This window comes from Coloeus monedula (genome assembly GCF_965178545.1).
Source record: "Coloeus monedula genome assembly, chromosome: 6".
Lineage (NCBI taxonomy): Eukaryota > Metazoa > Chordata > Aves > Passeriformes > Corvidae > Coloeus > Coloeus monedula.
Window position 1 is genome coordinate 16,608,270 of NC_138786.1, and position 27,010 is coordinate 16,635,279.

Sequence of the window (27,010 nt, forward strand, 5' to 3'; positions counted from 1 at the left end):
GAGGAGTTACACCACTGCAGTGGGCACACACACAGATCCCTTTGCACCACTCAGTCTCTGCAGCAAGACAAGTCCTCACATGAGCATTCTGGACTGAGATAAATTAATTTCTTCCTACTGTAAGGCAGCAAACATCTGCTGAGGCTTCATTTGCTTATTACAAACCTGTGTGACCTTTTGAATGTTATGATGGGCAAATCTTCCAGTATTTCCTTCTGGCCTTGTTAACATTGACCGAGTTGTGGAACTTGGCAATGAGGAAATGAACATTCGAGCAGTGATCAAGCCCAAAGACATCCAGAGTGCCAAGATCTTCAGAGCTGTATTAGGCACACAATAAATCAAAGTGTGAGCATGAAATATCAAAGATGTTTTACTTCATGCAAAGGACAGGAAGATTTGGGTTTCCAATTTTACATCGGGGGAAAGGGAACAAAGGAGAGAATCTAAAGCTATGACACCAGTGCAGATATTTTACCCAAGTCAGCAATAAAACCATCTTTAACCCAAAGCAGTACAAATACAGATTCACAGGTATTAGTGCACACCAAACAAAGAGAGTGACTTGAAATCATTTCAGTGTATATAGCATTCTAAGTTGTTACCACATCATGTAGCATCAATACAGAACAATTAGCCACTGCCTTGTCATCACTCAGAATGATTTTTAAAGCTAAATTAGTTATCTGTTTAAGAACAGAAGAAAAGCAGGATTAAAAGCTTTATCCATACAATTTGTTCCATCAAAGATTAAGCTCTATAGGAAATTACTTTATACCACTAAATTTATGTTAAAACTTACAGATCAGTATTCCAAGTCAAAACTTATCTTTTCTCAGCTACACACCTCCAGTCTTAGAAGGTGAAAGACACCTTGGTTTGTGGAACTCCACAGAGCCGGAATGGGAAACCACAGCATAGCTATATGCAGGCACACACTTCCCTTAGAAGCTGTGGGATCATTTTATTCTCTGCAATCACAGAATATTCTTGAAGTTTTACCTCGTGGTCCATTGTCACATCACAACATCACCCTCAACACACTAGCTATCAGCAGCCTTGGAAACTAGACAGGGTCAGGCCCAGTTACTGCTTGGACAGGAGACAGCTTGAGAACATCAGGTGCCGTAGGCTCCCAAAGCTTGGCTAGAGTTGGCACTTAGATGCAATGCCAAGGGCATCCAAAAGAGCTTCTGCTGCTACATCAGTAGCAAAAGACTAAAAAAGGGAAACACAGGCTTATTGCTCAATGGAGTGGGGGATTTGATGGCATAAAGACAGATAAGTCAATGCACACAGTGCCCTCTTAGCCTCACTCTACCAGCAGCATCTCCCTGACCTCTGTGCTTGGAAGCAAGGTTCAAGGAGGAGATACACTACCAGGAAGAAAACCAGACAGAGTTAGGGATGACTTGAGAGAAGTCATCCTATACCAGGACATGGGACCAGACACATTGTGTCTGAGGGTGCTGAGAGAGATGGTCTATGTCACTGTGATTTGTCACTCAGGTAAAGAGTCCCCCTGACAGCTGGAAAGAGATAAACGTCACACCCATCTTCAAAACAGCCAAAACAAAAGAATACAGCAGAGACTTTTCTCTATGCTACAGCTGAAAAAGTCACAGCCTACACCCCTATTTTCAGCGTCCTGCTGTAGCTAAGACTGCCACAAACTGCGCTCAGTCAACTTCACTGGAAGTTCACCCACAAAAGTACATCCACCAAGCCACAGATATGAGGGCAAGAAGCCAACAATGGAGCAATCAGGAAAAAGGAAATCCCTTGCATCATCTGTCTGAAACCCTCTGGAAACTGACTCTTCAGGATATAAAGTTCACAGCATACTTTCTAAAGAAATGCAAGCAAAAAAGATTCACGAGTTTCCTGGGCTTTGATCCAGAATAGACTCGAACATCCTTGTCTGTTCATACAGTTGTTGTATAGAGTTCAGAGGAAGATTTAAGTGAGAGGTAAAAATTTTCCACACTAAGGACAGGCAGCCCCTTCCTCATCCTTCTCCAACTTGTCCCGCTTAATCTTCTCATTTCTAAAGGAATGAAATCCTGTTGTTTCATATTTCTGGGGTGACATGGTACAGAACAGAATTCCATGAATCCAAAAATCAGGGAGAAAGATACAACAGCTACTCCCTTCAAATCAGATATCTGAAGGAATCCTGTGAGGATTTGAATTACCAGTCACCACGCAAGCCAGAAGATGGTCAGCCTGAATGATCCCTGTTGGCATTCTGCAGCTTCTAACGTTTTTTTAGCATGAAAGATGCAGAGGATTCAGGGTGCAAGACTGATGATGTCAGTCAGGTCCCACAGAATCCTAGCAGTCTTTTCCCGCAGATTTTGGGATTTGGTAAAGGAAATTTATTTCCACCAGGAGAGAAATCCCTGCATGAATGAGTCCATTAGATTTAGTATGAGAATAAAGTTCTTTTACTTCTGTCCACAACCCTGACACGAACACAGTGTGGAAGTGACAGTCACTCCCTTGTTCTTCCTGTGTGAAACAGTCTTTGTAGGTCCTCATAGGGACCAGAAAAGAAAAAATATGCATTAATTTTGTAGGAAGCAGCTTGATATTTTTCTTAAAATAATTTTTCTCATCATTTGTTGATGGCAACCCATCACAATAATTGCCACCCTGAAACTTAAGAGGGAGGAAAAAAGTAAGAAAAGAAAAAATAAACTTAAAAATGAGATCATACTTCAGACTAAAGAGAAGAAACTCAATATAACATGCTGTAACCAGCAGGCCTCACAAAGCGTCTGAGATTAAACAGGACAGACTTGTCAGGTAACTTGCAGGGGTTAAAAAAATTGCATCAAGAATTTCCCAACTACTAGTTATTCTTCCAGAGAAGATCAGCCTGGTTACTGTCAGGCCACAAACGTTCCAATACACACTCCTTTGGCAGCAGATGCTACCTAAAGATCCTAAGAGAGTAGCTCAGTTTCCAGACTTCCATGGACTGCCCCTGTCACATTTTGAGATATTCCACCACACACTGTGATCAAATCCTCAAATCCTATCCCAAGAGACTTACAGCTTTTCCCAAAAAAGCTGTGGAATTTAAATTCTGTCTGTGCCATAACTTTAGGGGGAAAAGGTTGGTGATAATGTTCTTTTCTCCCTCACTCATTTTCTAGTCTTCTAAACTCACTTTTTTCCTTTCTTTTCTCCTGATCTGTTACTGCTGCAAAAGGAACAACATGGAAAAAGGCAAACATAGAAAAATGTCCAATTCAAAATATTTTTCATGCCCCACGCAAATAACAAAAAAAAAAAAAAAAAAAGAAAGAAAGAAGCAGAATTTTTCAAGAACAGAATACTCATAGAGTTGGGTAGTCTTCAAGAAGGGTTAAATAAATGCCGACAAAGTCCAAGGGGGTACCCACAAATGATCATTGTTTGGTATCTCTGGAAAAAATATCCAGTATATCTGGGGAATTAATGCAACTTCTGGGCAATCAAAAAAAATTCATCTAGCTTTGTCTCTTTGATATGCTGTTGTTTATTCAGTCTCTCAAGCTGTCTTCATTGCGGTTTTGATTCTAGGTCGAAGAACTCATGGGCTTAAAGCGAGTTCCTCTTTTACACAACTGATCAGCTCCAAAGACACTGTGTACACAGTGGCTGGGAGAAGAAAGGGCTCAGGTACACACCGATCCACCGTGGTCACAAACTGGCAAAGACAGCAACCATGGATCACTCCACAGCACACTGGCAGCTGTGGTCGGCTCTGAGGTCTTCAGATGCAAATGGCAGAGAGCTCACCATACTTACAAGGGGCAAAGGATATCAAAAAACCCCTCCAAGCTCACAGAGTAGCACAAGAGCACGTCCATTTGCAGAATGCCACACATCTTCTCCTCCCAGGTGTGTTGACAGCACTCCACAACAATCCAGGCTGATGAGCACACACCAGATGAACAGCCCGTCCGATCTCCACGCGCTATTGTTCACGCACAGGACCTCCTCCTCGCTCGGTTTAAAAACACAGCATGGGAACTCTGGACGCAAACAGCCTTTGCTCCTTCGTCACAACATTTGCAACATTAAGTCATTAACAGTAAATACGTGAAGTGCAGCAGGTAACATTGTTTCCCCTAGATCCCTACACCGCTTTCTAACTTGTGTTTTATCTGAATGGCTTTTTACCAGCGGCTCCCAAATTAAGCAAGGAAGCAAGTCCAACACATTCAAGGTCACTGTTTGCATGTCCGATTACATTGATGGTTATAACTGTTGTGGTTTTCCACCCTGAGAGGGCAGGAAACTAAAGGTCTTCTGGGTAATCAAATGCACATGTAGAAACAATAAAATACACCCATAAAATGATGAGTGCCAAGCTTATTAATGCAGTCTGCCTTGCCAGGAATGGCAGCTAGTTCTAAGTGTTCTTAGACACCTTTTGCCTCTTTTTTTCTGTTTGTTTCTTTCTTTTTGGTAGTTTTCTTGGCTTCTTGGTGGGCTTTTTTAAGTGCTCCAGGGGTGCAAATGATCAATGTCCCTAGATGCCACCACAGCAAAAAGGAGAAAAAAAGACATCTGAAGTTATTTTCAATGTGAGACTGCTATCTGCAGGCACTGCATTCTTTACTCATTCCTGGAATATTGTGTTTAACACAACAACAGATGAATAATGTCATTTCTGCCTAACACTTGTTAAACAAAAGGTGTTACCAATAGGTTATTCTGAAAAACTGGTGTGCCAAATCAAGCAGAGAAAAGCAGAGCATCTTTGAAGGACAGTTTATCCATTTGTCACATAGCTGCCTTCACAAAATACCATCTCGTTGCTGTCATCTGAAAAGACACTTAGAAACTACGATAAATAATTTGCAACCACAGAGAATGGCAAGAAAGCACGGGGACTCCACTGAACTAGACATACTTCAAGCACATCCAGATTAGAGAGATATGCTCTCCTTTGAGGAACTCCGACGTCTAAGAAAAGAAACAACCACAAAAAAGAAGGAAATAGGGAATTGCAAAGCAACACCATGCTATTTGCTAGGGATTGGTGGGATTTTTGTGCCATCAGGTCCTCTTCTAGGCATCACAGAACAAAATACATAACAAGGGACTTGAACGCTAAGGTAGGCTTGGGAAGAAAACATTTAACATCCCACTTGCGTCAAGAAGAATTGACTATCTGTGACCACCCCTCAAAAAAAGTTCCAAATATATTAAAAACAAAACAAAACAAAACAAAAAAACAAACAAACAAAAAAAACCAAAAAACAAAAAAAAAAACCAGAAAAAGTCTTTCTATAGATTTTTGTCTTTTTGAGGATTGGGTTTTGTTGGTTAATTTATTTTGATCATTATCTGAAAGATAGTAGAATTGAACTTGAACGCATACCCAAATGTCTTCAAAGAGATGAGCACAAGTATGTACAACTTACCTAAGGATGATTTTCAATTGTTGAACAATTTTCCTTTGGCTTTTCAACCATTAGCATGCATTTATTTTGTGTTGCACGTTTCATTAATAGAGAGAAAATTTCACAATTGCTTAAACTGAGCAGATTGTTCTAGAAGGTCTCATCACAAGACAAAAGCTGCTAGAAAGAAAAATGTATGCCAAAAATAGAAAACAAAAGGTAAGCAAAACTTGATTTAGCTTCTCTGGCTCTGGTTTTACGTTATTCCAGAAAAATAATTTTTAAAAACTCTAACATTTTGAGTCAACAAAACTGTCTTTACAGGAGCCTCAATAGAGTGTTCTGGTTCTAAACACCTGAAGAATACCAAACCATAGCCATTCAGCCTAGATTATTTTAATACAAGTTTTTCTTCGTCCCTCCAATTTTCTCACCTTAGCTACTGTACTACTTTAAACTAGATTTAAACACAAATATTTCCCACTGTCTCAAACAAATGCGAAAAATAAATTATAGCTGAAGATTACATGATGACAGGTAACCTTGAAGGTTTCAACTGTCAAGATTTAAGTCAACAACGTCAATGATTTCATTCTCAGGGCAGCTTGGCAAGAAAAATCACTGTGTGGCAAAATCAGAACCCTCTAGATACTTAGTATATGCACTAGAGAAGCCATTAATAACTAAAACATTTAGTTACTTTCCAGTATTAGCTGTAATGCTGAGCAGTGAATACAAAGGCAAGGACTTTAGGCATTTGCCTTGTTTTAAGCTTCATTTTTTTTTCCTCTTTAGTATTTTAGCTTTGTGGGGGTTTTTTTTACGTTATTCAGGACGGTTTTTTCTCCCAAACTCCTAAGTGCACAGATATCTTTAACTGCCAGCAAAACTGTGTTGTCTAAGCAGCAATGAAAATGTCATCCACAGCTTATAAAAAGCAATTAGAAAAGCTGTCCAGTATGCACAACATATTATTTATACTCTAGATACAAAAGTACAACTACTACTTTAAGTTCATTTGTTACCACCACCTGAAGCCTTGCTGACCCAAAAGCACATCAAAAACCAAACCCCTGACCATTCTTTGCATTAGGCACCACAAAGGATCTGATCTTTGCCTCAGCTGACATTCTCAAGCAAAAAAAATGGAAAATATTCCTGATTTAATAGTATTTCATATTCATGTTGAGTTCCAAACCCATTTTTAGTTTGACCCAAAAGGAAACACATTGCTTTCCTCTGTTTCTGGGCACTTTCTTTCAAACAAAGCAAAGAACAGGTTCACAACAGGGACTCAAACACTGTTTACAGCCAGGAGGAGCTAAGGTGTAGTGATGCAGGCAGCAAATTTAAGCTTAGAAAGCTTTGTGTAATGGGAGAGAAGGGGAGGTGATGATCAACCTGGTTGAGAGTTCCACTGCAATTGCATGCATATGCAAATCTATCCGCCAGAAACTTATAGCACCGAATTCAAGCTGAATCAAGAAAACCCTCTGCCAGCCAGCAAAAAGTTAGCCATGTGCCATTCTGAGCACACAGAACACACACAATGCCCAGTCACCAGCAAATAAATGAACAGTCACTGTACTATAGGGGCACAGATGTTTTAAAGGGATGTGAGAGAATGTACAGGCAAAAATTAATGATGGGTTCTGGGCTTCTTTAAGGTCAACCTTGGCAGAATATTTTTCTTGGAGGAGAAATTAGTTTGATTTTTGGGGCCTCTTATTTACTGAAACTTTAGACTTACCAGAGAGATGGCTCCTGCCAGCTGCCTGAAAACTGCATAGTAATAGATTCATAAAAGCCTTCTTCACACACCTGAAATCACAGCTTTTAAATGGCTCGGGAGCTAGAGGATTATAGAAGAATGCAGACAGCAGTCTTTAGGTGTGGTAGCTCCATTCAGCAAACACCAAGGAGGCTTTCCAAGCTTTTACACCCCTGCCTCAGCCTCTAATCACACACTAGAGACTTTCTATGCTGTGGAAACACATAAGGGGATGGTAAAGGAAGAACGATAAACAAGTGCTTCCCAGTGTGTTGCTGCAGTTATCTGGCCAACAGTGCTTTGAGAGCTTGGAGTGCTCTTCATTAATAACCTAACTGTTGGGTTAATTTCACCACCACACTGATAACTTATCTGTTTAACTTCACTGCTTTAGCTGGTACTACACAAACCTCTGCTCCTTCTTCACTCTGTATTTCTCCTCCTGTTTTTCCTAACAATCAGAGAAAACATGCACTTGGCAGGCCCTTGACTCACAGGTCAAGATGATGAAAAACAAGTGAGAGTGCATCTCACCAGAGAATAAAGTATGCTTAAGTACTCTCTGAATGAACACTTATACAGCAATTTTTTATTACTTTTTTTAAATACTTGGCATTTCAAATATTATATTACACTGAAATCAGCAAGACTCCCACCTACAGAGAAGAATTAGAACTGAAATACAAGTTAAAACAGAAAGAAAAAAAAAATCTCTAGAAGCAAACCAGATTGTCCTTCATAACTCCCTGGAAGGGCTCAGAAGCAGAGTTTCTCAGAAGCCCCATCCTGGTGGTTGGGCTATTGGGCTGCAGGGCTACACACTGCCCAGGACTGGGGCTCCAACTCCCTGGGCTGAGTTGAACCAAACAAGGTTCCTTTCATAACCACCCACCACTGACATCTTTTAGTTGCTTATGATACCTTCCATTCCATGCACTGCACTCTGTTTTGAAAGGATGCATCCCGGCCTTAAAGATAGTTCTGCTTGAGGCCAGCAAAAAAAGAGCAATTACTGTGGAGGCTGTCTCATGTTACACTGCATCAGAAGACTCCAGCAGGCTCCCTATTATTTATTGTTTGCATTGCCCGAGTACCTAGCAGCCTCCACCATGCAGCAGTGTGTTTTTTTGGTAAGCACTGCACACACATACACACAAAAAAGCAACCTGACAGTACAATTGTTTAAAAGACAGCTGTGCTCAAAGCAGATTACAGAATATCTAGTATCATTGCAGGCCTGAAAGACTGGGTGCCTTTCAGTAGGTGCCAACACGCACCCAAGTATTCAAAATAGGTATTCATAGCTATGTGCACCATACCTTCTGCAGAGCTCATATTCCTTGAATTCCCAACAAGTCTCCTGGCTAACAAGGCTGGGTATGTAGATGCATTTGTATTACACACTGGGTTTAAGGAGAGTTTTTCCAATCCAGAAAAAGGGATGCATTACGTATTAAATTGCTCTTCAGAATTTATTTCCACACCAGAGCTTACAAGCAATTCAAAAAATATTTGGTTGTCAAGCTGCTCACAGTACAGAATTACTGCACTGGTTATTTTATGGTAATTGCAGAGCAGAGATCTGGCAACTTTATTAAAAAGCCACTTCCGTATCATGAGTAACAGGAACTCCTTGCTGTAGACAAAACTGCAAATCCATTCCCTGGCTAGAATTGTGAATGCTTAGAAAGATTTTTTTTTCTTGAAAGGTAAACATTTCTTATTTCATGAGAAAAAGAAAAGCTAACAAATATGAGGAAACAGTAACGAAAAATCAAGGCAAGAAGTGAAAAACTCCACACCTTCCATCCATCTAAGCAAAGGCATCAGCATAGTAACACCACCAGGATACTCTGAATTAAAAGACTTGAACTGGTGACCACTTGAAAATCGACTGATTCCAGCTCCTGCTTCTGTTTAATCACACACAAGTAGCCAGCCAGCAGTAGCTTGGCTATGCATTATTACAGCAGGAGTGTTCCTCTCAATAAGCTAACTATAGACACATCCATAGCTCAGCATTTCATAAGCCAAGGCAGTTTCAACTATGAAATTCCTCATGCAGGAGAAAAAAGAAAAAAAAAAAAAAAAAGAAAAGGACAAAACCAACACAAATCCTGGCAACCGGCAACAAGGAAAAGCAATTTCCTTCCACTTCAAGTGTGGACAGACTAACACAGAAAGTAAACAACTGCTCTAGCTTCTCATTGCTGCTTTTCCTAATCTAACACACAACTGCTCTCCCAAGAGTCTAAGGAAGTTCAGACACACACACAAAATAGAGAAAAAAATGCTGAAGAAAAAAGAATTTCAAATGAAGACATACACATACAACAATAACAAAAATAGAAAAATTGTCCTTTCTTTGCTACTTCACCTATCAGAAGTGTAGGAGTTTCTAGGAGAGACAATGGTATCTATTCTCTACATTTACATGGGGGCCACCAAAATGAGGATGCCCTTTTATCAGTTCTTTTAAGTGCCACCAGGACTGTTCTACATATTATTTTTGTTCCCCTTCCCCAATTTCTTTGGCAATAAGACAGTTGCGAACAAAATACCCATCAAAACAAGGGGCTTCCTTGACCATCTTAACAAAAGGATGAAAAATTAAATGCAAACAGCCACAGTCACACTCCTAGAATTGGTTATTTCTGGTCAAGTCTCATTTCAAGACTTTCAAGTTGCTACAGAAAGCAAGTTAATTCAGGCTTCATTCCAAGTCAGCTAGGGACATTCCAACATACCTTCTGTAGCCATGTGTGAAAACCACAGCAGAGACAGACGGGATACACCTGCTACTTAAGGAGTAGACCTGAGATCAGAGAAGTAGTTCCCATTGCAGCTACTCCTGATTAACTAAGTACTGTCAATCTGCTCCGTGGCAGCTGCCATAAAATACACATTTTAAAATATCAGCTTCTTATTTTAAAGTTGCAGTTCCAGAGTAATTTGCAAGCTAAAATCCAAGGAATTTTCTTACTACTGTTTTTTTTAAAAAGTAGCTCAGATGCACTTTTAATTGCATTTAAAATGCTTTCTTCACATCTCAAAAACCTGCATGTCTACCAGTTTGTACTGATACTGTTGTAGACCACCATGGAACCTAATGCTTGCTCAAATCCAGCAGGCTGACTTCAAAAACAAAATCTCACAGCCAAAGCCATCTACAAATGTTGATGCAACTGTTCGAAGTGATTTTATCTCTGGCCCAGTTCCCTAAAGGTGGCATGAATTTTGGCTAAGAGTGTGTGCCACGAATACAGGACCATTCACTGAACGCTAACTCTCAAGTTTTTCTATTTTTAGTATAAATGCATAAGCACTACTGCAACGTTTAAAAATGCAATCTAACAGGATTAGGTAACACAGAACCTAGTTTCAAAAGCAATGAACAGTAATTACAATATAGTAGCATCTACACTACTAAACCCCAACTTTCTAAAATTCAACATCTTCACATTGTCCTATGCACCTCCAGTCAATCTGTTCTTAACACTCCATTTTGCATTTCTTTACCTGTTGGATTCAATTGCCCTGCCTGAGTTCTTCCTGAAAACAAAGGATTTCTGCTGAATTTAATTTTGCATTCAGCAGAATGTTGCTCACCAGAAACATCCCTGCAACACTGTCAGAGTTGCTAACACAAGATGACGTTAAACAAACAGCAGCCCTCCACTGCACAGCAATTAAAATTGATAAGCAGCCTGTGTTCTTCAGGACTTCTTTTCAAGTCAAACAGAAAGCTCTGGAATTGCCAGCCACTGGAGATTTTTATGGCTTTGCTTTTTATGAATGCACAGCCTAGCAGGCGATAAGCGCTTTTGTGCACTTGGCTGGTGTTTGCCCATGATCACGACTGTTGATGGGGGTTTATTGGTGTGAAAGATGCCAACGCCACCCCAAGGACAGACTGGGACATTCCAGCACTTGTCAGAGAGGTGCCAATTTGCCCCTAAATCAAACATGCCACAGCAGTGCTGATAACAGCTTTAGACGTGGGTGCCAGAGGAGAGAGCACTCAGATTGTGTTATTTACCACATCTAGAACAAACAGCCTCCAACTTCCATTGAACTTGTGACTCAGGGGGTAAGAAGGCTAAAAACCTTATTTATGATAGAGCTGTCAGCCAGTCCCTGATGCCACTGCATTCACACTTACCCAAGGGTGCTGAAAGCAAAGTGCTCCAAGGTACCAGAGCAGTACTGGGGGTAAACTCAGAAGCACAGACTGGCTACCTATGTGTATTGTCACTTCATCCTAGAGGCCATCAATATTCCCACAGCACTAGATGATGTAAGGACGCACAAGGCATGAACATCCCTGCTCTAGAAGATTGTGCTATAGCACATCGCAGCATATCTACCCAATTAGGTGCAGTCACCACCTCTGTCAGGCTTTGGTCCCAGTGCCAGCTAGGATTGTTGGTGCCTACCTATGCTAATAAGCCCTTTGCCAGCACAGGCACAACCCTGCACTGCTGCAGCTACCGAGCTTTTGGGCCAAAAGCAGCTCACACCCCATCAGCTGGGACAAGTGCAGGGCTTGCACATGCATTCCCTCTGCCTCCATGCTTTATCCAGGCTGATCTAGCAGGCACAGCACAGTCGTAATCCACATCTAGGTCTAGGAGTGCAGTGGAGACACATCCTTAAAAACTATCTGGATTAGTATAAAATGTGGTAGAGATATGAAGTGGAGAGAAGGTTACAGCCAGTAAATCTCACTGTTTCGTTCAGGCCCATGGGATGTTGATGCAGCTTGTCTTGTCCACTCCTCTTCTATAAAGTGAGACAAGGCAGCCAGTAACACTCATTTGGAGGGGTTGTGAGGAAGAAGTGAATTTACAGGTGGGCCTTCTTCCTTACTGTCTAGGCTATTTTCCTCCATTTCATTCCATGAGTTCAAACTTATTTCAGCTCATTACTAGAAAGCAGTCATTTTACACTTCAGGAAAGAAAGCGCACACTGCCTGGCTTTGCCATGACTATTTATCTTCCCTGCATTGTAATAGCAGTGTTGTTCCTACCACTATCCTGTAAAAAACATTTCATTCTTCCCTAAATTTATCACAAGATAAGGAAAAGTGAAGGAACTACTTCCGTTACCATGCCATATTCTAACTATATTAGGAAAACCACTTATTCAAAGCAGAGTTCAATTACTAAATACCTTTTAAAAGACATGCCCTATAATACCAGTTTTATTTTACAAGGTATTGAATCAGGGGGATGGGGAAGCAGAGATTAAATGATTTACTAAGAATTGGTTTGTTAGAAGCAATGCATACAGCTTGCCCAACACTTATTGTGCCTACCAAAGCAGGATGAGAAGATATGAGACTATTGATAAGGCGAAGGAATCTTGACCAAAGATCCTGGTTTTAACCTAAAGAGCTAACTCAAACCAGTCTTGAAGTTTGGACTTAGACCAGGGGTATAAAGAGCACGCTCAGGGAAGAAAGGTGAAAAGTTCAGGATGAGGAAGACCCTTTACTTCATCTGAGGAAGACTCTTATTTCATCCTGGAGACCCCTGCCCACGACCACCAAACAACGCTGCGCAAGTGCAACGCAGATGTAAGTGACTTTTGGGCTCATTGTAATACGAGGCGAGGCTGGGCGGGGCTAGGCGATGAATATGTATAGGTGCATTGGGAAACTTAATGAATATTGAACTTGTAACCCGATAAATACCGAGCTGAATGCAGCTGTGGGCACGCATGGCTTTGGAGGAATTATCCCCTTGGCGTCCCAGCACTGGAATAAACATACCTACTTTACTACTTATTCTGGTAGTGGAGTCTTTCCCGCTCATCAGTATTTGCTAATCTCAGCGGTGAAGACAAATTTTATTCTGGTTAATCATTTGCTGCCTATGGGATGCTTACTTCAACTGAGTTAATTTCTCCCTTCAGTTTCTGTCCTAAACTTGCACAGATTTCCCACGGCTTTGGTATTTGACAGCCACTGGTGACTCAAATCCAACAGAATACAAAGTCTCTTCTACACACCAAAACGCCTGAGACACAGGGAGGGTGGGGAGCGGGCAAAAGAGGCACCATATGAAAAGAACAGTGACAATGAAGTCTGCTTCAAACTAACAGATGTGTTTGAGGGGGATGGAGAGAGACCGCAATTCCAAGGAACACACAGCACTTCACTTTAGCAATCAGACAGAAGCATCATCAGATTGCATTTGTTACAGGGAAGTGGAGGAAGCTAAAGATACACATGGCTGCGGGTTTTGAACAGCTTACATTGACTGCTAGCACACATTACATAAACAGACTGATTTCCTCCAAGTTCTTAAAAACAGTTTGGTTACTTACCAAGTCATTTCCAGCAGAATTCCTCAAGAAAAGAATCCCATAGTATTTTGCATATATTGTTTCAATAACAACACAGATCGTATACAGGTTTCCTGAAACAAGTGATGTTTCTTTCAAGAGAAATAAACATCTGATATAAAAATTTCCTCAGAAAAAGCAGCCAGCCTCAGCAGAAGCTAACAGCTAGCATCAAAATCTGCTTGAATGTTATCTCCACCCTTTCATGTAAGAAGTATAAGCAGGTGTCCCTTTACTCCTACAGATACAATCCACTGAAAATTTCTAGAGATTATGCTCTCTCATAGTACATCACATTTTTGCAGTCAGTTCAATTTCTCTGTTTCACTTTACAGTTAGACTTGATGGATGAATAATGTTTTCTATTAAAGCCACACAACAAAAGACTACCACAGAAGTCATGAAGAGATAACCTCTGTTTTAAAACCAGAGTGCAATAAGCAATTCACACTCCCAAGAAGGGTCACCATCAACAAAGTACCTACAGCCTTGCACGTGCTGCAAAACCTGCAGGATGTCAAAGCCCTGCTTCTCCCTCATTCTGGAAGCATTTTTCTCATTTCTATGGTTCGAATACGTAGTAGCCCAAATAAGACCATGTCAGAAAATTAAATAAAATCTACAAAGAGCTGTGCTGAATGAACAGAACGATGAAGGCACACAATTGACATGACTGTGCAACACTCGTATCTGTGCCTGTCATACTTTGCACGCTGGTGAAACAGGATGCTCAGACAGCTTAGTGCTCAGGTGCTGGATGACCTGTTGACATAGAAAACATCAAGTGAGCAGGTTTATTTTGTGTGACGTGCTGAGATAACCAATTATCAATACTTTCCAGGTCGCAGCTAAGACAACAGCATACAATCACATGAAGTTTACTCACACTACAATAAAGCAATACATGTTTAGTTCTTTACTCATTGTCAGGTTTGACCACATTTTAGTGTCTTCTAAGACAGGGGTGAAAAACAAATAGCCTCAACTAGATTTATATTAGGGAAAAAAAATAGGACCTTATTTGCTGAAGTTTGTAAAGACCAGATAAAGCCATTGTTCAGAATACAAAGACCACTGCTTCTTAACAGGATCAGCGCAGGACATTCTCTATTTCTTGAAGCCACAGGATGGAAGATTGTTGCTCTTGTCTCTTCCCCTATCTCCACTGCCCTGCACAAATAATTGGGCACAGGCATTTGAAGGGTGTAAGAATGAGATTAGCAGCAGCAACCATTTCCTGCATTCATTCTCCTTTGCTCTACTTGTCAACATCCGCACAAGAGATGAGGGACCTTTACTTCAGCTCTGGTGCCCTCCAGCTTATCGTGGAAAAGAAGGCTCTAGTCAATTCCAGCTCATTTTTAGATGACATGGGGAAGGTGATAGCTGCTGCAGGAACAAACATTCTCTGGAGGCAATTCCTTACTCTGCAGAAATAAAATATATTCCCAAGGACCTCAGCCTTTGTTGTACAAGGGATGAGCAAGAGCTCTGTAATCCTTGCCTCTGCTATTAAACCTGGTGTCTTTGGAGAGAATCCAAGGAAGTTACCTGGTGGGTGATTTACATTCTGTCCTCAAACTGTGACCCAATTTTCTGTACTATCCAACCCACATTAAAAATACGCAATATTAGCACTGCAATGAAAAAATATTGTAAAAAACTGAAATAATTTAGAAGTATGCCTGAGATTTCAGGAATTCATTGTAGGTTTGCAGAGGAAACCAACAACTTCTGAGCACTGGATTTCTACACATCCAAGCCTGCCCAGTCTCCTTGTGTCAGCTCCAGCTGTCTGACAGTGAGCAGCTTATTGCAAGGGTGACCACACTCTGGTCTAAACAAAGGGGACAAGCCTGTGTTCTTGCCCAGCCTAAAACACATGCACATAGGGAGCAACAAAGGGAAGACCACTAGTTTTTAGAAATCTACAACAAAACCTCTGGCGAGATGGTAAAAAACCTGCATGCAAATGTTATGTGATTTAACATATTTACTACAGACAAGAGACAACAGTCACCTAGACAAAGTAAAAGTTCATATAGAATTAGCATTGTAAGATGCTTAGTGTTTCAGGAAAAAAAAAATAGCCTTATTATAAATAAAATCATTTTAAATTATTTCTACACATCCTGTGCACAATGCCTGGCAAGCAGTTTTAATTGCCCTAATTTCAGAGATGAGTATATGCAAGTTTTTCTCTTTACTAGTTGGTCCTTACCTTTTGTCTTTACTAATTGCTCCCACTAGAAAGCAAATAGCTGTTCACACAGTAAAGTTAAACACATGATGATAAATTCTTAAGAATCAAACCAAATATTACTCCAACAAATGTATTATATTTCCTATTATTGCAAAAGAAAATGTCTGCTCTATTTTGGGGGGATGTGTTAAGAGTAAAATTAATAGATTACGATCAAGAGCACAACTTGTTAGGATAAACAAAGTTATTTTCTACTATTCCAAGATCTTAGTTCACTAAGAACAGTATATTTCTCATTTGAAGTAAATACTAGTGTAGTTATACAACAAAGCATTTACTTTTTAAATAACCTCAGCAGAATGCAAACAGGGATTTTACAGTTAAGAGTGAAAAATCCAGTTTTCTATTAAAAATGTGACAAAATTGTGTTGTCAAATGAGGTCTCACAGGTCCACTGGCATTAGAAAAACACATGTAAGATGTATGTTCCTACTGAGAGCTTTAATACAAAATTCAAAGATCCACAGCAATATTTGTAGAAGCAGAAGAAACTTAAAAGGATCCAGAAGCCCTGTCATAGGCTTATTTTGAGTTTGGTTAATATTTTTCATAAAATATTAAATCATCGCATTGATTGTGAAGAACACATGAGAGAAAATAAAAATACGTATTCTGGGCACCTTGCTAAGAGTATCTAAAGGCCACCTAACAACCTGCAGTATAATTTCCTATTTCTGGCAGTTTATCATTTTCAAAATGATAAAATTCCAAGGCTGCAGACTTGGTGCTTGATTTATTCCTTGCAAAAAGTACCAGACTTTTTTTTTCTTAACCTCAAAAGAGATTCAGTCAGTTTTGAGCAAATGTGTGTTCGTTATCTCACTCAACTGGCAGTTCTGACACTAAAGCAGTTCAGAGAAAAAAAAAACCTGGCTTTTGTCAAAGTGCTTGTACTAAGCTTTAGTAAATCGTTGGCTTCCCCTGTGCCTATGTTTTATTGTAATGTTTCCAGGTTGCACGTTTTCTGTTGTAAAGTGTGGTTATTAAGGAGGGAAACTACCATTTAGGAAATGTGGGACAGTATTTCAGGGGTTTGTGGTGTTTTGTTGTTGGTTTGGGGGTTTTGATTGCGTTGTGGTGTTGGAGGGTTTTTTTAATTTTGAACTACTCACACTACACTTACACACTTACTCAGGCCCTGCTTTGCACTGTGTGCAATTTCTTACAGCTCCTTGAACATAGAAAATAGCTGTTATTTTACTATTCTATACCATGAAGTAGGGAAAAGATGAAGAAAGTCCATATATCCTCAAAAACTGGTCATGCCAGGCAAGGGAAAAGCTCATACCAAGCACCTCTCTGGTCCTCCACGTATGCAGAGTCTGGAAGCCAGAGAAAACTCTTGATTTAGAGCAGCTTTAGAATCTTCTGTACCAAAAAAAAAGAAAAACTGTCTAAAAACACACAGTAAAATTAATATTAAATTACTAAAGCATTGAATACTCCCAGTGTTACTATAGACAGAGAGATAAATATACTCTCACATATATATATCTTCCTGGTAGGGGGTAAAAATACATCAACTACTCCTGTAGCAGAGCCTTGCAAATGCCTGTGCTCTCCCATTACCATGACTGGTACTATAATGGTTCTCACAGACCATTATGCCAGATGAAGCATGACTGCATGAGAAGGGTTAGTACCTCACCTAAAAACTTGCCAGTCTCTGCATTCTGCTGTAACTCAGCCTCCCCAGCAGGTTTATTTGCATCTGGCAACTCTCCAAGACATTTGAAACACATTGGACCTCTTGTTGGCAGGCAGAAAACACCTTGCCCCCAACAAGACACTATTTTCCATCTGGAACTGAATGAGCAAGTGTTCACAGCTTTTGTGTTCAGCCACTAATGCACATCAAACAATCTATTAACACACCAAATTAGTGAGGTACTGCCAAGTTTAAAGTCAGCTAAGCACCGTGCCTGTGCACAGCTCCCTACAGCATATGTTGGCACCGTTGTTTGTAACACATCCAGCGCTCAGGCATTTGGAGCTCAGCCTAATTAGTTCCCTGCAATTGAATCTCAACTCTAGCCTTGATTCAGCTGCAATGAAAGTTTTCAAAGAGGCCTATCTACACAGCCTTGCACGTTTTTTCCCTGGCACTTGAGGAGCCAAGGCAAGGAAGTGTGCCAGAATTGCCCAATCAACCATTTGACAGAGACACAGAAATGTGAAAACTGCACTTACTGGTTTTCTTAAGATCATTAATCTGCAACTTTTAAAGGTAGGATAATTCTTTTCCTTGGAGGAAAGCAAACATGAGAGAAGGACTAGAAATACCATACTGGAAGACTGATAGGAAAAGAGAGAAGGCCTATCCCAGGAAAGCCTGCCCGAATTGAAAAAATGCATAATGTATGCATTTCACAGCTCTTTATTTCTCCACTGCACACAACCTGTCTTCACTGAGCATTAGTGTTTGCCACTTTACAGCCTTCTGCTTCCATTGGCTATTAGAAAACCTAAACATCAGTACAATTACAAAGTCTTTTTCCTCCCCACAGAACTTCCTTGACTCCATGAATTTTTTTTTCAAGTAGCCAACCATATCCAACTACGCATTTCAGAAGAGAAATTGGATTTTCCCAATTATTGCTAGAGGCACCTTCAAAAGGGTTTTTAGTTAGAAGATACCTAGCTTTTCACCTACCTTCCCATTCATCAACCAAAATACATTTCCACAATAATTTTCATACAGCAATCACTGAATGTGACAAATAATGCAAATATGGTGGTTTAATTTTGATTAAACCAGGCATTATCTACTAGTGTTGGCATTGAGAGGATCTGGTTTCTCATGCTGCTTTTCTTTCTGATGACAGTCAATTACTAAGGAAACTGGATAATTTTTAAATTATTATTCTTAGCCAATTACACAGCTATTTGTATCTGCATTTTTTAACCTAAGAACCTCTATTGTCCCACTGGGAGAAAGAAATGGGGACCCCTTCTGATCTCTAACTACACTGCCACGCAAGGTCTTCATGGCACAAACTTGGATTGGTCTCAGTCACAAGACAGCACACAGCAAAAATGGAACTTCTGACAAGTTACAGACTGGGAAACAGGGCAAGAGTGGGAAGCTCTGTTCTGGCCAACCCAAAAAATACTACTTCAATCACACAGGTCACAAAGAAGCACCTGCTCACAATACTGTAGCTAAGGGGCTGCACTGCAGCATGCAGAGAATAAGGAGGGAACAACAAAACCCTTATGTCACTTCTCAGTCTCACCTGCAACCAAAAACCTGCCAAGAGCCCAAGCCTCAGTACCTGGCTGATCAGCAAACAGGGCTGCCCCTGCAGCAGCAACTCCTAAACGTGAGCACACTGTCTTAAACACACAACCAGCTATGGCAATGGGCAGGCAAATGATCTTCCCTCCTTCCTGGGAAAACTTAAAGTCGGCTTTCCAAGCCCTTTCCCTCTCAGATAAAACTGTTACCAAGTCCATTGACAGACACACAGTGTTAGGTTGCAATGATGCTCCCTCTGCTGCAAATTGGCCTCAACTAAACTACCTCAGTCTTAATGAGACACAAAAAGCTAAACCTGGGTATTCCTGCTATTGACAGCAGCAAAAAGAATATGACCATGATGAAATCGTATTTCTTTCTTTCCACTTAGAAAAGCCATGCTTACTTTGGAGGATTTATGTCTCCATTTTTAAAAACAGAAGTAATAATCTGGAAATGTGATTTCAAGCCACAAAAATCTCAAAACATACAAATGTTCGTGTCAACAACACAGCACTTTGGTTTGCAACTCTTTTCAGTCTCAAAGAATAGTGTGTGCTCACACATGACTTATTATTTTATGGATCTTTTTTCCTCAACAGTTTACACAACAAGTATGAACCAGTAGGTTTGCAAGTATGTTTGCAGAACACCTGGAAATATGGCAAAACCAGGATTTTAAGTTATGCCTTTTTCTCACAATGTAATGTATGTAAAGAGCCCTGTGTAAACACTGCATTGCCTTTAATAATTGATTACCGTGAGTCCTGATTCAGGCAGCTGGAATATTCTATCTACCCTCATTTCCTATCTTTTGTGCACACACATGCAGCCATGCTTCTGAGAGTTCGCCTGCTTCCAGAGACGAGTTTTCCAAACCCCAACCACTGGCCAGTGCAAGCTTATGTAAACAAGTCGGGATTCGAACAAACTCAATGACAATCATTGCTGATTAAACCAAACTTATACAAAGGCAAAGTAAATTGAACCAGGTACAGGCATGCAAAGATAAGATAGAAGCTGATTATATTACATGGCAACAAAGGAAAGCTGCGACAATAGAGCAAACCAATGGTCCATCAGTTTCCAAACTGTTCCCTCTGCTTACAGCCAACACTTCAAAGAACGCAGGGAGTCAACACTGCCAGAAGTCATTATTTGCCATACCAAGAACAAGAGAAATCAGTTCATAACTTCAGTTTCTTTAGGCACATTTTAAGATGCTTATTTTACAATTAAGAGGGTGAGAAAAAGCTCTTCCCTTGAGCACTTAAATCTAAAATAATTATTTTTAACATCTGCCAACTTCACTTATTCTTTACAGTCATTTCCAACACTGGGACAGCACCCAATGATTTCAGCAGGACACTATGAGGGCAGAATTTAAGTTTCTTTTTCCACCTGTCCTCACAGAGGCTGAAAACCTGACTTGTTAAGGCTGCAGAACGTTTCACCTCTCAAAGCCGCTCTCTCAAGGTGCACTGCTATGGTAAAGTGTGATAAGATGCCCTAGCCTGGAAGGTCACTGAGAACAGTGGCGCTCAGTCATTCCCTCACTCTGACAGCCAAGGCGGATTTGGTGGCTCTGGCAGGACATTGCCATCCATACAGCCGTGCCACAGGGCGAGCTCTTGCCTGCAAAGTCCGAGTCTCCAAGCAACTACTAACAGTGTTTGCAGAAGCCATGCATGTAAATCCTCAGCCATCGAGCACAATTTACTTGCCCTGGTAAAATTATGTGTATGTATACTGCATGCTTCATCTATTTAAACGACATTTATTACAAAATCAAACCAAGTCAAGTAGCTGAACTAAGAGGTTCTATCATCTCTGCTAGTACTTCTAGGCAGGTTTTTTTGAGTCATAAATTAACAGCTGATTAGCTGTTCCTTCTCCCCACAGAGGCTATTTCCCCAGGCTTCAAAAATCTAGTACAAATGACGCACAGCAATTCATTTCCTGTTCTGCTCACTTGAGATGTTTCTCCTCTTTGGTGTGAGCAAATAAGAAAAATTCTTAGAAAAGACCTGTCTAGAATTCAATTGATTTAATCAGAGACTGGGGTGTCAAATTACTCTGGAAAACTGAAAACATCAGCAAGAGAGAATATACATTTTGCATAGTGGAAAACAGGTATTTCAGATGCCTTTTGAAAGAAATAATTCAGAAGAAAACAGGTCATTGGCCTCATCTGTGCAAGACAACCAGATTCCATCTTTTAAGTCAAGGGTACATGAGGGCTGTATTTTGCTGTCCTTTGCTGCTCACCAGAACATACAGCAACCAAAACAATATGAAACAAACATACCAACCTAGAATATGCGGATTAAAGCTTGGTGTTCAACTTCTCTTTCCTAAATATACAATATAAAACCGAGGGAAATCAATCCTGAGTATCAGTTCTTAGCTATTAGTATTCTACATACCACTGACTAAGATTCCTGAGCAGGAAAAGGGTGTGACAGGCAATCAGTAGATGTAGCTCTTATCGCTTGATAAACAGTGTTTTAACAACCAGCCAGAGATACAGGTCCAGAGCAAGTTACACGGACTATTCCAGCAGTTGTTCCTAATTGTAATAATTCCAGCATGTAATTAACAACACAGCCACACACGCCACACCATGCAGGAAAGACAAAATTAAGCCTCCAGTGCTTGTTGCTCCCATCACTGGGCTAGATCTTGGCCAAGGCTCTCTACTCAGCTTAGGTCTTTAAGCCCCGATTTAACACCACTCCCGCTTCCTTTCCTTCCCCTCTAAACATTGAGGACAGCGACCGAGACCTGAAAGCCCCCCGGCATAAAGCAGAAGGCAGACAGCAGAGGGAGTCAAAAAGACAACAGGCAAACCAGTTCAGTTTCTTGAACTCGTTTACCTTGCACACCCCAAGGTAAAACGCAGCTCAGTGTTCTATGAGTGACTTGTCTGTATGCTGACAATAGAACAACCAATTGCTTCCTCCAGTGGGAAAGAAGAACACGCACACCTCTCCGTGTGTGTCCTATGACTCCAAGTCCTTCCCAACCCTGCACCTCATCTCTTGTAACCAACTGTCTGCACAAAGCAGGTCCCGTGCCTCCTCCCGAGGAGACGCTGGGACACAACAGCTTCTCTGAATCAGACCTTGTCAGTTAATTTTAGCAACAAACTTCTGCTCCGCAGCAACTATTCATCTGCCAATACTCAGCACCTGGCTGGCAGGGATTGTACTCCAAACAGAGCATTCCTTGGCGCAGCAGAAAGTTGTTTTGGGAGCTCAGAAACAGAGTAGGAGAAGTACGGGCCAAAGATCAGTAACTTAAACCATGATTTAACGGGCACAAAAGCTTATGTTCCACAAAAAGAAGGAGAAAGTGGGATGGCTGAGAACAGTAAAGCCTCAATTCCCTCTGCTGGTGGGAATTAGAGTGAGGCTGCCTAAACGGTACTTGCAGATTGCCTTGCAAGAAACACACAAGGGTGTCAGTACCCTCTTCTGTCTCTTCAGCGCCCTAAGGAATTTGAACAACGCTTAGTATGAGGCTTGAGAATATTTACTGCCACTGTCATTCGTCTTTACATCAGAAGAGTTCTGGAAAGAGGGGAAATGCTGGGGCTAACGCTTACACCATGGGTGTGTCTTGTGGGGAAAGACAGGCAATGACTTACACATCACAAAATGTTAATTCTAGCACAGGTAGGATTAATCCACACTGCTAACACTCGCAAAAAAAAAAAAAAAAAAAAAAGTTAAAACTCTGGCTAGAACCTTAAGTAGAAAAAGGAATAAAAGGAATATAACCTTGTTTTTTGTTTTTCAGAGTTTCCCTAGACTCGCTGTTAAGATTCAGAGATTAGTTAAGATATTGAACACAGTTTAGTGCCCCTTCTATACATAATTTGAGACACCTGAAAGGAGCTCCGATTCCTAAAAGTGTTTTATGTTGTTCAACCACAGCTATTAGGCACTTCATAATTATGGCCATTACTCATTTTCTCATCTGATAGCATTATAACACTAAAGAGAATGCAGCCCACAATTATCTCAGCAGTTGCACACAGTCATCCCCCAATTACACACACTCAGAGGACAGCTGTTTCCCCTCCACTAAAATAAAGTTGGTACCACTTAACCTGAGGACCTTAACACTCAGAAACTTCAAGTATGGAATAGAAGCACAAAATCCTGAAGTGACTTTAGATAGCAGCTACTTAGAAATAGAACTTAAAATCAGAATACAATAACAAAATCATAAAAACTGACTTTGGTGTCTTTTGTCTTAGGATTTTGACCACAAAATGCCTTTCCCTCTAGCTGTTGGAACAAGCATGTATATGTGTAATGGATATATGTACACATGTGTGTTTGTGCATGAATACACACACCACATTCCTACCTGACCTTCTTACCTACATTGAACACACGCCAATTGCCCAAGGGTCACACAAGCTTTCAGCAACACCTCCATGGAAAGGCACCGATTTCTCACAGAGGTGCTTGTTGGGATGCTCACGCACCACAGACCTACCACTCGCTGGCTTAGGTTTGACACTGCACTCCACAGACAGCATTATAGACAAAGCAACTTTCAACCTGCCCGCAGTTAAACAACACACTCCAAACACCATCTCCTTCCTGTCGTAATGGGTAGCACACGGAGTTAGAGCCAGGGGCAATAAAAGGAACGAGGAAAAGGAGCATCACCTGTTTCTCATCCTCCCCTGACACGGCTGCAACACTGATAATCGACAGCACCTGTTCAAGTAGAAACTGCTGCTGTGCAGTGAGCATCGGCATCACACAGATGTCACTGCATATGAAAGCAGGAGTCATGCATCAAAAATTAATAAAGAATGGATGACACTGCTGCCTACTTCATTTCCACGTTCAGTATGAACAACTTATTTCAACTCCCCAGATAGCCTTCTGAAGAAAATTGCCTGAAACCAGCTCCTGCTCTATCTGACAGCTACACCTTAGGGCTCCTGACCTGAGATACGGCATTTCTCTTAACTAAAAAGGGAAACTTTCCCCCGGAGGGTGACTTTTGTTTTACTTCACACCTGTGGGGGAAAAAAAAACCGCAAACCACCCACAGCCCAAAAGAACCCTATGTGCACGATGTCCAATCCCGGAGCACCGGGCTGGTCTGGAAGGCTCCGCGCTTGAGGGGCCGCTGGAGCTGCGGCTGTGCCGCCTCCGGGGGGAGGACGAGCGGGGAGCGGGGCGCGGGGAGGGGCCCGGCGGCAGCGGCTCCTCAGGCTGCGGCTGAGGGCGGCCCCGGAGCCCCCGGCAGCGCTGGGGCAGCGCTCCAGCGGCGGTAACGGGAGCGCGGAGCAGGTGCCCGGCGGCAGCGGGGCGCTACTCACACGGTGAAGTGGTACACGAAGCACTTCCATCCCGTGGGCCGCTCTAAGAAGTTGTAGACCCTGCCCTGGACGCTGCTGCGGCTCAGCAGGGGCTTGCGGAGGCTGTAGATGGAGACGCGGGGGTCCAGGCTGACGGGGGGCCGCGGGCAGTCGCCGCTCAGCACCACCACCTCGCTCCGCAGGCGCGGCGCCCGCTCCCGCTCCGGCGCGGGGCTGCACCCCGCGGGCGCCTGCCCGCCCTGCGCGCCCGGCAGCGGGGCGTAGTGGGCGTTCGGGGTGCTCTCGGCCAGCTCCAGCGCCGCCGCCTTCTTGCCGGGTGTCATGCTGCCTCTCCTGGGCAGCGACAGCCGGCCCAGGCTGCGGCTCTTGGGCTCGCCCGGCGGGGAGCTGGAGGACATGGCTGGGGCGGCGCGGCGATGCCCCGGGAGCTGCGGGCAGCGCCGGGCGCCCCGTCCCGCCGCCGACACCGCTGGCCCGGCCCCCGCGGGGCGGCCCCGGCCGGGAAAGGTGCGGGGAAGCGGGGGCGGGCCCGGGCACAGTCCCGGTGCGGCCCAGCGGGAGGCGCTGCCCCAGGCCGGCACCTGCGGGAGCTCCGCGTGGCGCCGGGACCCTCTCCGTGTCACGCTCAAAAGTGTCACTGTCCTCATTGCTGACCTTCGCCTGCATCACCTGTGCCCTTGTCACCGGTATGGCTGCGTGGAGGTGGCCTCGCACCTGTGTGAAGAGCTGCCAGGGCAGAGAGCAGCCTTCCAGCAACCCAGAAGCCCAGCAGGCCTTCTGCCTTCTTTCTCAGCCACTCTGGTGTTCCCCAGGACTATGGCATTGGGTGGCTTGAGATTCTCGGGTACAACCCCTTACTTCAGATTTAGGGCCTCCAAAGCCTTCAGGACCTGCTGCTCCATTCCTTTTTGCAGAATTTTAGCACCTGGGAGCAGCAGAGCTCTGCCAGAGTCAGAATCCTCCAAGAGGCCCTTTTTTAGATGAGTAACAAGAAATACGAGCCCAAACAACAGGTCTTGCAGTCCTTCGTGTTATTGTAACCAAAGGGATTGAATAGGTGAGGAACGGGGAAAACTATAGAACACAGCAAACGCAGTGCTGTGGAACTGCATCCTCTACAAGCTGGGTCCCTCACCAGTAGCATTTTGGTTTTTGTGGAAGGTTGCATATGTTTGGCCATTAAGAGCAGGTCATTTTGAGGCCTTGGATAACTCCTGTGTGGTGGAGTAAGTTATGACTTCCTTAACTGTGGTGTGAATCGATTTGTCATGGCTTTTTGCACCAATTAGTTAACGATTTCTATTCCCAGAGCGAAGGGGAAGGTGCTCTTTGATCTGGACTGATGGGGTTTTTCTTCCAGCTCAAAATAGAACAGCACTAGTAAGTGCTACGTTGAGTTCATGGTTGATTCTGGTACTCGGACAAGAATGTTACAGGGAGATAAGGTGCTAAATAAAGTTAAATAAAAACAACCCTGCTAATTGCAGCTCCATTCAAATGTCAGGCTGCACGAATTGTAGGGGAACAGGGCGAGATCCTTCACTAGTGTAAACAAGAAAGACAGGTGGACTCTTGTACTGATTTACACCCGGGAGGGATCTGGCTCCATCTTAGGGATAAAAAACCAGAAGTGTTAAATGAGACTTTGCAAAACTTGTTTCTAAACCAACAATGTCCTAACCTGGCTTTCCCCTGCTCCACAAGAGCATGAAAAACAAACCAGCTTAATAAAAGCAGCATTTCAAAGGAAAATTTTCCTCTATCTGGCCAAAATAGAGCCCGGTTTGTCTATTTTGAGCAACTGTTCTTTCTTGCAGCAAGCCTGCAAGAAAAATGGCTAATGGAAGAACGAATGTCATCGCTACCCTTGAAGGCTCACTGTTTGAGGGCCAGCCTGATAAAGTCTTGATATCAAAGTTAACAAATGTGTTTCTTTATATAAGTGTTCCACTTTGTTTTATAGACCAACATAACATTGTCTGGCTTATACAGAGCCGTATCCTGGAGCCAGCTGCAAAACATAACCTACAGAGTTCAGCCAAACAAGAGGCTGTAGGATCATATGTAAATGATGTTTCTCTTCATAAAACTTCTCAAAATCTTTAAAAAGTATTGTGGCATAATGTTGCTACTTATCCACTGATTAACAGAACGGAGAATAGAAACTCCACTCTATCTGAACCTAAGAAAATGGAATTTCTGTATTACTTACGCAGTTTCCTTGCAAAAGAAAAGTTAGAGAGGTATTGTATACTTAAATGGCTAAGAAGGGAAGAAAATTAATAAGATCTAAATTTGATCTTCAGTGTTCCATGAAAAACTGTTCCAAGCAACCAAAGTTTATTTCAATAAATGTTTTACTGCAAAACAAAATAAGTCTCAAATATATTCCATGGCCTAATATATTGAATTGTTTTTCAGAACAGAAATATTTTCATAAGGCTTTAGGTTGGAATTCCAGTGTTGGCTAAATCTTTCAAAAATCATCACAAATAAAGGAATTTTAAAGTATTTCAAATTAGTATTTAGGTAATACCTAAACACTTTTACCCTGGCGTCAAGGAATTAATAAAAATCTGCATTTTAAATGTGTTACTGATAAATGATAACATTTATTCTATATAGCAAAAATCATTT

General features: G+C 42.0%; 1 protein-coding gene across 1 annotated transcript in view; it reads right to left on the reverse strand.

The window, feature by feature from the left end:
• Nucleotides 1-24,771, reverse strand: part of KCNQ1 (potassium voltage-gated channel subfamily Q member 1) — a gene marked incomplete at its 5' end in the record, with an annotated part of 336,754 nt that extends 311,983 nt beyond the window's left edge. The window contains one exon of the mRNA XM_082283617.1: nucleotides 24,374-24,771. Coding sequence (XP_082139743.1) covers nucleotides 24,374-24,771 — 398 coding nt within the window. The remainder of the gene's footprint in view (nucleotides 1-24,373) is intronic.
• Nucleotides 24,772-27,010: the final 2,239 nt, after the last annotated feature.